Raw genomic sequence first — 13,876 nt, 5'->3', positions numbered from 1 at the left:
GGAGAGCAACGTGCATCCCACTGCAATCCTACAGTGTCAGGATTTGTTCTTCAGACTCCCACATTTCTATATCCTAAAACAGTGTACTCACTTTTGAAGCTAAGAATGTAAGGTGATGACTGAATGAGAAGCTTTGCCCATTCATCACCCAGCAAAAACACGAGTGCAAAGTGCTTGTCTTATTAGATTGAATTCAGATTGGTCACCTCTAGTTATTACTGGATTCAGTTTATTACAAGGTTTCAAGAGACAAAACGTCTTGCTGCTTTCAAGAGACACAATGTTGATGGCCTTCTATTTAAACTTATTATCAGATCCTACACTGGGAACTCAATAGGACTGTGGCTGGGTCCTATACTGCCAACAGGTACCCCTGCCTTCCCAGCCCCCAGACATATTTGCAGAAAAACACGTAATGGCACACGTTTCCCTTTATTTCTTTTGTCACTCTCAGTCCAAGAGCAGCAGTCACAGCCAGCAGCAATATCCCACCTTGCACACACCTGTGGACCTATCCTCCTCAACCCCGGACAACCGATCGCTGCATGCAAGGAGTTAATTTTATTAGACAAGGGATTTTTAAGCCTAAGAAAACTGATGACATTAGAAAGCTCCTTGTAAATTTTACATAAAGTGGTCTTGTCTCTTTATCGTGTACATAAATGTCACCCACTGAAAGACTGTTGTCACAAATGTCTCCCGTGAGTGCTGGATCTGTCAGTAATGCAACACAGAAGATGCCTGTTCTTCTCTTAACCTGCACTTTTCAGTAATTATTAATTCCTTAAACATTTAAAATAGATCGTTCCACTGGTGCTTTCACCTCTCTGGGTCACTGCAGGAATGTGAGCCCACATGGCTCATAGTCCCCTTTCAGCACTCATTTTCAAAGACACACAAAGCACAAACCAAGAGCCAAAAGCAGGCTCCTGAGGCTAAGATCTGTTTTTCCTCCAAACTCTTCTTTATGCTAATATAATTCCCTTTTGCTGGGTTTCATGCATGAGACAACGGATTCTAAAATACTCTTTATCTCACAGAAAGCACAATGGTCCAAATTTTTCCCCTTTCAACTCCCAGCTACTCCTCTCCACATAAGCATAGGCTGAAAAGATGATAAGGGCAGTATTCTAGCAGATCTGTCCCTCTCCCTTCTTCCATTATTAAGAAAGCGGGGAAAAAAAGAGTGAAAAAATAACATTACCTTGGAAATGGAGGCAGGCTTTGCTGAGATAAGCCACTCCTCCATGTCGTATATTCCACCAAAGGGATTCATAGTGGGCTCGGTATCTTCTAATGGTTTCATCAGTTAACATTAAATTGCTTTCAGATAGAAATAGAAGAATTTTCCTTGCACCACATTAAATAATTCACCTTTATATAGACTGCATAAACTGCTTTTCTGAAGAGGAGCAAACAATTACTGTCCCATTTATATAAGTGACAGTGTATGGCTTCTCACAGATTGGCAGCCTGTATCCCACACTGTGTTTGGCTGTGCAGTTCTCTCTCTGTGTCTGGTCGTTTTCTTACATTTGGCAAAAGGAAAGTTATTTCACAGTAAGAATGCAGGATTGTGAGGCATAGCAAGATCTTTGGAGTGAGGTCTTCCTGCCTTCAGATGGCCTTTAGTGTCAGTGCTGGAAATGCTCTCACATTGAAACAACCGCTGTAATAACCAGGACATTTAACAGGATAATGTCCATGTAGCATATGTAACATTTCTGGGGTTCAACAGAATGTGCAACAACTCTATTTCTCCTGTTTCTGAGGAGCCATGGGTTTCTGTTTGGCAGTGAAAACTTATCTTTTTCTCTTTGTATCCAAAGGTAAAGTTCCACATTTTGGAACAATTCACATCATGTTTGTCCTGGAGCAAAAACCTGAGCTGTGCTGCAGATTCTGTAGTTCACATACTAGTTATTGTTCAAAGGTTTTGCGTGTTCCAGCATCCCCTCCAGCCTTAGTAAGCAAAAAGTAATAAAAAAAAAAAACCCTTGCCCTTACAGTAGCCTTTCAAGTACAGCCATGCATGACCTAAGAGTTGTAACTCTGATTGCCACAAGCTATGTTTTACCATGGAAGTAATCCTTCCCAGGCCTCCGGTTCCTCTTCTGCTTGCCAGCAGCCAGCATAAAGCTAAGCCTGTTTCACAACAACAAAATCTTTCATTCAGGTCTTAAGAAGTCTTTAAAAAGACTTCTTAAAATGCTTTAAAAAGAAAAAAATAAAAAAATTACAAGTGTGATCTACAAGTCTGTTACGCCTTGAAGATATGCTTCCAAAAGTACATCCCAAACTTTTTTTCCTTTGCACTATTGGAAAATGATGAGGTGGCAACTACATGGCATAAATATAATCTCTTGCTGCTGGCTCAGGAATAAAAATCCTCATTTCTACCCTGAAAAAAACTTAGGCCTCCTTGTTACAATTCCTAAAAAGGCCCTGAAATTTTGTAACATTCGCTTCAGCACTTTTAATGATGTGCTGTTAGCAAGAAATATTCTGAGAGCTGTAGCACATTCCTACTTCAGATTCACAAGAAACCTAACAGTTCCTTCCCTCTTAGGACTTTCAATCACACTTTCTGCCTAAGGCAGGAAAACTTTTTTGCCACTAAACAATTATCCACAAGTCATTTGTTTCAACTCAGCAAAGAATTTACAGGAAAAACTTATGAACTACGTAAGTAAGAGATTAACTTTCCCTTTGTAAAAAGCTATTACTTTCCCTCTCACCTTGTTCTTACTAGATATGTCATGCCTAAATCATACTGAGAAGGTGGATCTTACTCCTTACCCATACAAAATTTTTGACCTATAACAGGTTTGCAGCAGTTAAACCCTGTAACATCACCGACCACTCTGTTATCATTTGAGACTGCCTTTGCAATCTATGTGGAACCGAAGCACAAAAGCCTCCCGAAACACTGCATAATTGAGAAGAACAACACAACATCTCCAGTCCAGGTTTCTATAATATCTATGCAGAAAGTCTCACAAAAATTAAACACTTACCTGTATTCTGATCCCACACACAAGCAGACATTTCTTTTGCCAACTCTCCTGGTCCTTACTTTGCAGAATGCCTGTGCTCTGCAGGCAACCAGCCCCTGAAAGCTGCCTCTCACCTCTCCAATCTTTCCAGCCACCTGGAACGCCTGCTTTCCCCACATTGTAAGACTTTTTCAGGTTATTGCCTCAACAAAGCCTCTATCATCCCTTGATCATTTGAGGAAAATTTCTAAGAATTGCTTCAATTCCTTTGCACAACATACAGCTCTTGAGCTATGTTAGTCATCTCTATATCCATGAAACCTTCCATTATTTGTTCTCCGTGGCGCAGGCTGTTTCTGCTAAAAGAGAAAATTACAATAAAGCTACATATTTATTTCAAGCACTTCCATTTGAAGCTTAGATACAGTAGCAACATCTTTGCTTATATCCCCCAAACTCTTTCCTGGGAGTAATCCACAAAAAAAAAAAAAAAAAAAAAAAAAATAAAAAAAAAAAATCTTTCTCTTGGCTTCTCTGAGAACCACATCACCAGTTCTTGTTGCTGCTGTCTGTTTCTTTCTAACAGCTCCACTTCTACCAAATAGAAACCATTCTCTGGCACAGCTCTATCCATACAGCTCCACTTCTCTTCAACTTCTCACAAGGGCAGCACTCTTATGATTATCTCCATTTGCTTTAAAAAGAACTGCTTTCTCTATTATTTTTGCTGAAAGGTATTCATAGCATACACTTCCACAAAAACGTTCCCCGCTTCTGTAAAATACTACAAATTCAGTGCTCAAGCAGAGACCAACAAAAATATTTTGCATTTTTTTTTTTCTAAGTGCACCCCAAGAACATCACGTGTACACAAATGATTTTAGCACCTTCGGTCTTCAAATCATGGCCTTGATTTAGCACTGCAGTGTTCCTTGCGAGTAGCAGGAGTGTCACCTGTACCAGGAGTGGCCCCACCTGGGCCTAGAGAGCATCCTGCCTTCAGCCAGCAGCTATGCAGACCTACAGCAGTAACAGGGAATCACCTGCTAAGGTCTGCTCAAGAAAACAGTGATCATTTCACTATTTCCCATATAAATTGGTCATTTCTTATCCTTAGAAACATCAGAGTGGACAATAAGAAAACGTTGTTCTTATGCAGAAATCTTTTGTCTCAAGCTTAATCCTAAAGTGGCTCTTCCCATCCAAGCTATTATATCATGGGAAATACTGATAAAATGTTTACCACAATTCCAGTTAGCCATTTTCTAATGGAGGATACAAACCAATCACTTGCATTATGTTGCTTAAAGAATGCAAAGAAAATCAAAAGTGTAATGATTGCTACTTTATTAGCATAAAACTAGAGTATCTGAATACCTAATCGACTGAAAATGCAAGGTATTCCTTTTTAGAGTACAAAGAATTTCTTAAATGAATGTGAAAACATCTCTTTTAGGCAATTTCTTCAGTCTCACTGAAAACTTGTCTTTGCTTCAGGTTTACATTATGGGGTTAGAAAACATGAACTAATGTTGATGTAAAAGCCTATCTGTGACAATAGCTCAGAACACTAACTGCAAAATGCTATCAATGTATTTACATTTCAAGCTCCATTTATGCTGATATTTAAGCACATAAACGTTCATGATATTATAGAACAAAAAATTAAGTATACCTACAAAATACAAAAACCAGAACAGAGTGCAGCCAGCACTTCATGTGTTACGGACAAGAAACTAGGATAATAATGGTTAGTAATATTGTGAGATATATGAAAGCTGACTGCTGCAACTATGTTCATAATACAAGACATTTCTGTGTTAAACTCTGAGAGAAATACAATGTGTGCAACATTTCATCATCTTACTTCAAATGAACTCTAACATCATTATGTTTCTATTTTCACAGATAAGCTGAACAAACCAGGGACATTGGGTTTTAAATCATCCATACATGCATTTTATTAAACTGTTTCTAAAAGAAACCATGTAAACAAAACATTTTTCCACTATGACTTGGTTTCGTTTGTTGTTTTGTTTGTTTGTTTTTAATTTGAGGCTCATTACAGCTCTTCTGTGCATAATTCATTCCAATATTGTGTGTCATTCATACAGAAATAAGATACAGTCTTGTTATGGGAAAACGACATAAAACTATAGAAATACAGAAATTAGCTTTATTCACAAAAAAAAAAAAAAAAAAATCCACTTTCAATTAATTTTTTAATCAATGATTTTCATCTTACAGTGTCTCGTCTCCCTTGGAATAACCAAAACAAATAGGGAGCAGGGAGGGAGGAACCTATAATCTTGAATGAGACTGAATAGGTGGAGAGGGGAAAGAGACTTACAAACTCCCAAAAATCCCATGATGATGCCCCTCAGAAAAAATACTTCCCTCATCTGGAACTCTGCATTACTTCCACTGAAGCCATGAAACTATCCTGGTTGGCTGCTCATATAGATTCCTTTTCAAGATCTATCAATTACAACCCTTATCTACAGTCCACATATATTACAAATAATGTTTTCAGAGATGATAAAGAGAGAAGGGAGTTGTATTCCAGTGCCTCCCTCTAAACATGCCTTATAGTAACAAACCTGCCTGAGACATCTAGATACATCTCTGGAAATAACAAGAGCCCACCCAAGGCTGGGGGAAGCACATCCTTCTGTGGAGCAGAGCACATCTCATTAAGATTAGAACAGATGCTCTGGATGCAATGCATTCACATAAGAACAACTGTGCAAGTAGGGCTGATGTTCAGTTTGAGTTTTTACCCCAGTGTCAGTGTACCTTTCTTACTCCATCTTTTGTTTTCTTCACACTTAATAAAACAAGGGATTCATAGAGGCCAATTAAACCACAGTTTTATCCTAAAAAAACTTGTTTATCAAGTCATCAGTCCTACTGCTACAGCTTTCATTACAGCCTGACTTCCACAGCAAGGTATGGTTACATGGCTGTGCTGCCCATAAGGACGCATGCATATTTTTACTACACTTTTTCTTAAAGTTTTAAATTCTACTCATTCCAAGTAAAATGAGGTTAACGACTGAAGGAAGTTCTAACAGGTTTGATGAACATAGGTAGCACACTGAGAAGAAAAATATTACTGATCCTTTAATGATTTATGCAGATCATAGCCAGTATCAGACACAGGGAAATCCCCCTGGGAAAGCAGTCATGAGTGCCTTGCCTACAGGAAAGGTTTCATGCGTACAATTTAGACACAAGCCAGTCCACAGGACTTTATATATTTATAATTTATATTAATAAGACTTTAATAAACAAACTGTTCAAAGATTGTTTATATTGTAATATTCACAAGAAAGTTAGCTCTTTATTTGTTAAAACATTTTTCTGTGCAGTTTTTTCTTTTTTTTTTTTTTCCTTTTTTTTTTTTTTTTTTGCAAGTAAAATGTGTTACTCCAGTAAGTATATATATTTCATTTACTTTTCAGACACTGAGACATGCCCTCTTAACAATTCTCGGGAGCTCTGGCTTCGTTTCCTCGCGTTTTGTATTTCTATGTCTCCTTCACTTCCTTTGGAGGGAGGAACATGCACCACAGCATGCATTTCGATGACTTCTGTGCCCCAGGGGCTCACAGGCTTACCATCTCTTTTACCAATAAATGCAAACATACCATCTGTTAACAGACAGCTGCAACATTCTTCCAAAAGAACAACCTTTAAAAATATTGTTTACTTGTCTGAACACAAGATATCTCTCCTATCCTTCAAAATAAGTGACTGATTGACGGGTAGGCAAAAACGTTTGCTTTGACAGAATCAGACTGACATCAGTTTTCATGTTCTTCTTTGCTGTCTGAATAGTATCAAGCTGATCAGATTTGTAATTCTTCTGAAGCACATCAAATCAAGCATAAATACCACAGTACTTTCTGCACTAGACTTGTTTATTTGAGCAGTGTAAGTTAGTAAGTAAAAAAGTCACCTGTGATAATGGCACCGTGATTGTTTTCTATATTTCTTTCTATGGCTCCTGGAATATAAAAATCACATAGCTTCTTTGAAAAGCCCTGTCCAAAGAGTTAAACAAGAAGGCATCAGGTAAAAGTAACATTCCAGAAAATGTTGTAAACACGAGTTCACAACCAAGTGTGACTGGAGCTGGAGCCGCTTACCCCACAAATGGCTTTTCTAAAGCAGCTAAATGTCATAGCTTTTACAGTAGTGAGGAAGAAGTTTGAGGAGAGTCTGCACTTACACTTGCAAGAAAGATAGCCATAACTGTATGCCTCAGTTACTTTTGCAGTCATACACAACCTGAGATCATGTGACAAGGAAAATCATGCCATTCAATTCCCAAAATTAACAGAAAGAATATTCAGCTGATTTATATGCAAGCTGGGTAAGGCCCCAGCTAGACTTAAATAGCCAAGATGTTGACATGGGTTGGAACAAAGTTCCTTACCGTTCTATTTCCAGAACACCAGAGGATTTCAAAGATCTGGCTGAGGACATACAACCACCAAAGAAAACACTACAACTGGCTTTCATCTCAGCCGATACACAGTTTTTAAATCAATTTAAATTCTCCACTTCAGTGGTTTTATACATTTTACAATAAAAACTAACATTAAGAGAAACATTTCTAGGATTTTTATATCTGAAGTCACATGAGCTCTTTCTTTAAATCAACATTCAAGTATTTATAGATTCAAGTAAATAGAGAAAGAAATGTTAGCAGACAAACACCTAAAGGTTGTTAAGTTATGCTATCCTCTCATGCTAAGATCTGTTTGCTATGCTTTTTAGAAAAATACCTTTACATAGGCATCCAAAATGAAATTAGTCACAATTTCTAGAAAGCCATTATGGAAGACCACCATCACAAGAGATGAAAAACAAAGCATTGAAAATCAGGACTGTAAAACAGTTCAATTGAAAGATTATTATTCTAACACTGTTTTCTCCTAATATTTCATATTTATCATGCAAATATCATAATTAATTCCATATTCTTCTGAAAAAGTTATAGTATGCATAGAAGTCAAAAAATCAATTCTTAACATACATGTTGCTTTCTCATTATTGCAACTCCTGTTTTTTTCTTTTTCTTTTTTTGTAGATAAGTTTGCTTGTCAAAATAGTCTTTATTTCCCAGAAGAATCTGCAGTCAAATACTACTTTTCTCATGGAGTCCAGTGCTTTATTTTTATTTTAAGAGAGGAGGCACAAACTCAGAGAAGAGATTTGCAAGTCCTGCAGTTTCAAATTCCTTTTGTAGCTCATCCAGCGTTGAATATTCTTTGACTTCAAACATCTGAAATCTACATTGTACAAGAGAAACTCATGAATATGCCTCGGTTTGTCAGAATGTAATTATCGATTCAGTTACTTTTCTATCCACAACAGTATTAAATTATACCTTTTATGCTGTGACTGTACTTTTGTCTCACACAGTACACTAATCATTTTCTCTTTGCATTTCTTTCCGCTCGAGTCCACATCTACCTTAGAAGTTTTCTGAAGAATCAAGTACTCCTAAGTGTCAAAAAGAACAAAATATTAAATGTCAGCCAGCATCTTTGAAGTTTAGTGAAACTCAGAAATCCATATGAAACAAAGATCTTTTTAGAACACAGTAATCACATATTGAAAGTTCATCCCAAAAAATGCATGCCTGTTTCAACACATCACCTTGAAGCTGAGCACAGTCTTAAATAATCTAGAAAACATTGAGTTTGAAAGATCAAAACTTTCTCCTCCAGTATCACCTTATACAGGCCTGCCTAATGCAGCAGGATTACATAAACAAGTTCAAAAGTACAGTAGGAGCACCACTGTACTTGGTGACAAGGAAGAAGACAGCTAGGAATTAACTACTAGTATCTGTTATTACCTTCTGATCACAAATTTCCTGGCTTCGGGGTTATTTCGTGGGGTGTTTCAGAAACAAGGAGACTGACTCTAGCATATTACAGTCAGGAAACACAGGGGAATGCCAGAGCAGAATCCAACGGGACATGAGCCACAGGCTTCACTGGTTTCTTTCTTACAGAATAACTTATTTTTCTTAAACATGGAATCAAGTTGTTGGGCCTTCCTATTCTCCTATTGATCAATCTGCTTCCAAAATTGCTAATCTTGGAAAAACACACAGAAAATATTCAGACACAGGTTTCAGTAGTAAATCAATAGAACTAGTCAACATTCATTGTTCCTGCACCTTAATGTTGCTCTTGTCACCCTGAAGAAGAATCAATATTATCTTGCCCATGAACATCAGTCTTCCAGTCAGTTTTAGATCTGAAGCCCATTTTTCCACAGTTCTGACGTATTTTGCCTTTGCTCTCATGTGATCTAAATGCAAAAGGAGCATCCAGACAGCATCCTCTGTACTTGCTCCTTTTGACAAAGTGGTTTTTTCATTGCAAACTGTTGCTGGTTGCTTAATGATATACTTAAGATGCTGCTGTATCCAAAGAACCAGTTCATGCACCATGGGTTCAGAAAGATGCTTCTTTGCTTGTTCAAGTAATTTATCTTTTATGTCCATACACTGGGCCCTTGTAAGCTGGTCTGAGCTAACAGAAATTTCTGGTAGAGTTGATGGATAATTGACTGGTAAACGAAACAGCAGCTTTAAAAGTATATCTGCATCCAGTAGCTCTTTCACGCTGATTTGAATTCTAAATGTGACTCCATCTGTTTCTGGAAAGTACAAAAAATAAACATTAATAGTTTGCTTAAAGTTGAAAAACATTATTAAGTTTTGCTTTCATCTTTTATCAATTCAACTCAATGTCATTCTGTACTAAAAATGTAGTGTTTTTCTTGGAGGGATGAGGAGGTGCAACCAATAACTGTAGCTTCACTTGCAGGGAACCCTAAAATGAAACACTTCCATGTCATACTGGAAGGAAAATTATTTAACACATTCCAAAAAGCATTCACACTTCTTGGCTCCTTTAAAGTCTACTCAAGCCAGTAACAAAGAATTGTCCTAAAAACTTAAGTCAGCTTCTACAGCTCAGCAGCAGCAACAAGGACAAGTGGAAAGAGGGAAAGAGCACTGCTGTAACTGTGCTCCTAGAAAAAACAGTAGGGCTTTTACCATCAATGCCAGCACGGTCTTGTGTATTTTTGAAGATTTAACCATTCAAAGGCAGTTTAACACAGAAAAGAGACAAGGAAAGAAAAAAAGTTACAAGTTCTTCATCCCTTGCAACTTTCTGAGAAATTACATTTAGTTATTTTGTCAACTTCTCCACATTCTCAACAGTGGGACTGAGACAATCAAAACATCTCTGTTGTACATTTGATCCAAAATACTACACACATCCATACATATATCCATATATATATCCATAGCTCATGTTTATACACCTGCATAGGTACTCAAAACATGTTCTCAGTGTACTCCAGAACAGAATGATATTCAACATGAAAAGTATACAGCGTAAGCATACAGGAGAAAAGACCACATTCTCCTGATACATCACATAATTTAAATCAGTGAATATGAAAGGACAGTAATTCCTGCAATACACCCCTTCTTGTTTCATAGGAAAAAAAAAACAAAAAAAACAAAAAACCCACAAAACTTGATAATGTGAAAAGAGGGGACAAAGACCTGACCTCCTCTGCAATCAAAACAGAGGGTATCAGATAAAAGGTGAACTTCCTCACATGTTCTCTGCTTCACCCCTTTGATGCATTCCAAACACTTCACCCCAATTCTCACAAAAATTGCTGCCGTGTCAGGCTGATTCACTCTAGGAGGGCAGGAGAAGCCAGATTTGAAAGGGAGACGAGAGCTGAGATGAGTTTCTGAGGAGCTCTTTTGAAGTGACGTGCTGCCTTCCCCCCCTGCCTTACCTTCCTTCACATGACAGTTAGCTGAATTATGCCTGATTAGCATTGCTGACACCGCTAACCAACCTCAGCGCTCTCTGTGACTTTATATTTAAACACTGTGAAGTGAAAGACACTAAAAGTGACTTGGACAGACAGATGTACTTGAGAGAGCTTAGACAAAGGTCTGCTTCCAAACTTCCTTCCTGATTCACACAAAGAATACTCAAAGGCAGAGCAGCCACAAAATAAAACGAGCAAACCCTCCAAACTCAATAACTGAAGTACAGCATTACGATAGCATGGGCTGCCAAGCCCCCAGCCTCTGGCTGAACATCAGTATCACCTGATGCCTGCCCAACAGCCGCTTCATTTTACACCATGTTGCCTATATACTTTGAAACACAAAGCCTACAAGTGAACTGAAGAAGCAGCCAGGCCAACCTTGCTCCTTCAGCAAGGACCTGCCACTGCCATGCATGCACCCATTTGCCTGCCACATCCTCACATCTTTCCCTGCACGATGGTCTCAGAGCAGTCGTGCAGCCTCATGTCCCAAAGCAGACTCCTCTGAGCCTGGCCATGTCCATTTACATCTGCTTCAGACTTACTTTTAAAAAGGAGAACTTGTTCAAAACATGCGGTGTGCAAAGTTTATTTAAGCACAGTGGTGCCCACATTCTGCACCAGCCTGCACTGCACTGCCGGCAGAACAAAGAGTGACACTTGTCATCCTTTGTAACAAGGCTCTGAAGAAATGTATCCTTTGTTTGCACACAGTGCAAGGTCTGAGTTGCCTTCCCAGCAAAATGGTGATTATTTCTGAAATAAAGGTTTGGGTATGACCCCTATTGGCATTTAATGTGCTAATATGACTAAACTCAATACATTTTAACCTATTTTCACCCACAGCAGCACGCTTATCAGTATATTTAGCTCTAGCATACTTCAGATTTTTCCTTATGTTCCATGACAGCCAGACAGATATCCCCCTCCTCTCCTGCCCAAAGGCATTTTGTGCAACAAACGCAGACTATTTTTATATTCAGAAAATGGCATCTATTAAAGTACGAGCTTGGAATATATAAATATATTTTATAGCAAACTGGATAAGTAAACCAGAAAATAACAGATTAAAAGTAAATTATGGATTTCTATCTCTAATGCTAATCTTTCTAAATAGACATGGAAGGTAAGAACGATATGCCGTAATTAATTTACTTAAATTCATCAACATGTTGGTTTGGTTAAAAACATATTTTATATTCTGAATATTTCATTGTCAAATGCTCGGCAGCTGAGGTAAAGCATTTTCTTCTATTCCTCAAAACCATAAACCCTCAATAGTCTCCTTTTTGATTCAACAGATCTACACCCAAATTACTCTTAACATATGAGAGAGCAGAATCAGCCTCACTGAAGTTACCCCCGTGCACTGTTTTGTCAATGACAATTTCTATGGTTTGAAAAGATTAAGCAAATATAAGTTTGTAAATACAGCAAAACCTTACTTTAGACTAACTTACGGCTTTCGTAACTCCAAAACAAAAATTCACAACGTAAGAAAACTTCCAACAATCCTATAAGGAAGCTTTTCAATTCCAGCTGAAAACAATGGAAATCAATCAGATATTCATGGTCCTAACATATCATGGGAACAACCTCACAAGGTCACACAACAGTAATACAGATATACAAGCCTGTCTGTATTGAGCATCCATGACACTTCACGATGTCCCTGGAAGGCTTCTAAGCCTTTTACATCCTGGTAGTTTACTAACTCGAAAACATTTTGCTGTATGTGAAGCACAGAGATGGAGAGACAGCTGTGCATACACAATGTTCAGATACGCTGACATTTGTTACGAGTATCTGTTAAGCCTAGATACTGTATTTTCAATTAGCGCCTGAAATAATGCATCTGAACTCAATGTCTTTTAGAAAACAAAACGCAGTTGAGGCATTTCATCAATTGCATTTGAAAAATACACCTCTAAATGCCCACTGAAAAAAAAAAAAAAAAAAAAGACAACCAGGGCAAGAGGTGTGCTGCAGATGTAGACACAAACCTGCCCCACTTGTAGGCTACCCCGGCTGATCGCTCTCCATGCACGCACTGATGTCTGCGTCCATCGGAGGCTGTCTACCCGCCTTCCTTTCAAATAACGGCCTACTGTTCTCCGGGGATCTATTTCGACGGCTATTTTCAAATAAAAAAATGGTGCTTATTCAATGAATTTCTTAGTAACCATTAACAACGAGTCACCGCAGGGCAGCCCCGTGCCACCGCACACCAAAGCAGCAAGGGCTGTTCACACAGCAGCGGGGACCGACGAGCTCAGGTCGCCCGAAGCCTGGCTCAGGCTGCCCAGGGCCACGGCCCGGGATCCGGGGAGGGGGACCCCGAGACAACCCGTGCCACTGAGCTCCTGGCCTGCAGCATCCCGGAGCGCTACAGATCTGCTCGCTCTCCACCCTATGGCAAACGCGCAGCACCAGCCAGCCGCACGCCTCCGTAAACCCAGCGAGCACAGCCGCCCGAGCAGCCCGCGCCGCAGCCCGGCCCCGCGCGAGGAGCGGCCCCGCAGCGCCTCCTGTCGTTGCGGGTGGCCAGCAGCGCACCAAGGCGGACGGCGGCGCTCGGAACCCCCGTGGAAGCGGCCGCTGGGCCTGGGGCAGCGGGACAGCGCCGGGTCGAGCGGGAAGCGCTCGGGAACCGGGCCGCGCGGAACAGCAGCCGCCTTCACCTGAGGTCGCCAGCACCTCGCAGGCGCCCGGCTCGCAGTAGATGGCGGCGAGGGCCGAGAGTTCCTCCAGCCCCTGCTCCGACATGGCCGCGCCCGCCCGCAGCCGGCCCCGCCTGCAGCTGCGCCAAGGGGCGGTGGCACGGCGCGGCCTTCCGCCTCCCCTCGGCTTAGGCGGGCGCGGAGGGCCGTGAGAAGGGCAGAGAGGTGCGAGACCTGGGCCAGCCCCGAGCCAGCTGCCGGCCGCAGGCTGCAGCGGGGCGGAAGCAGAGCCTCAGCTGCCGCGTGGCGCCGCCGCCATTTTGTCCG

The 13,876-nt window shown here is 40.1% G+C and overlaps 1 protein-coding gene across 1 annotated transcript; it reads right to left on the bottom strand.

The window, feature by feature from the left end:
- Window positions 1–6,338: 6,338 nt before the first annotated feature.
- RWDD3 (RWD domain containing 3) lies at window positions 6,339–13,876 on the bottom strand. The gene is made up of 4 exons (XM_052666466.1): window positions 13,571–13,876; window positions 9,196–9,680; window positions 8,395–8,510; window positions 6,339–8,296 (listed from the first exon to the last, which is right to left on the bottom strand). Exons 1-4 carry the CDS (start codon window positions 13,653–13,655, stop codon window positions 8,182–8,184), a joined length of 801 nt encoding a protein of 266 aa, XP_052522426.1. The 5' UTR covers window positions 13,656–13,876; the 3' UTR covers window positions 6,339–8,181.

Source organism: Tympanuchus pallidicinctus, unplaced genomic scaffold (assembly GCF_026119805.1).
Source record: "Tympanuchus pallidicinctus isolate F22 unplaced genomic scaffold, pur_lepc_1.0 scaffold7, whole genome shotgun sequence".
NCBI classification, from domain to species: Eukaryota; Metazoa; Chordata; class Aves; order Galliformes; family Phasianidae; genus Tympanuchus; species Tympanuchus pallidicinctus.
The sequence above is the reverse complement of the archived record's forward strand: the minus strand, read 5'-3'. Positions and strand labels throughout refer to the sequence as shown.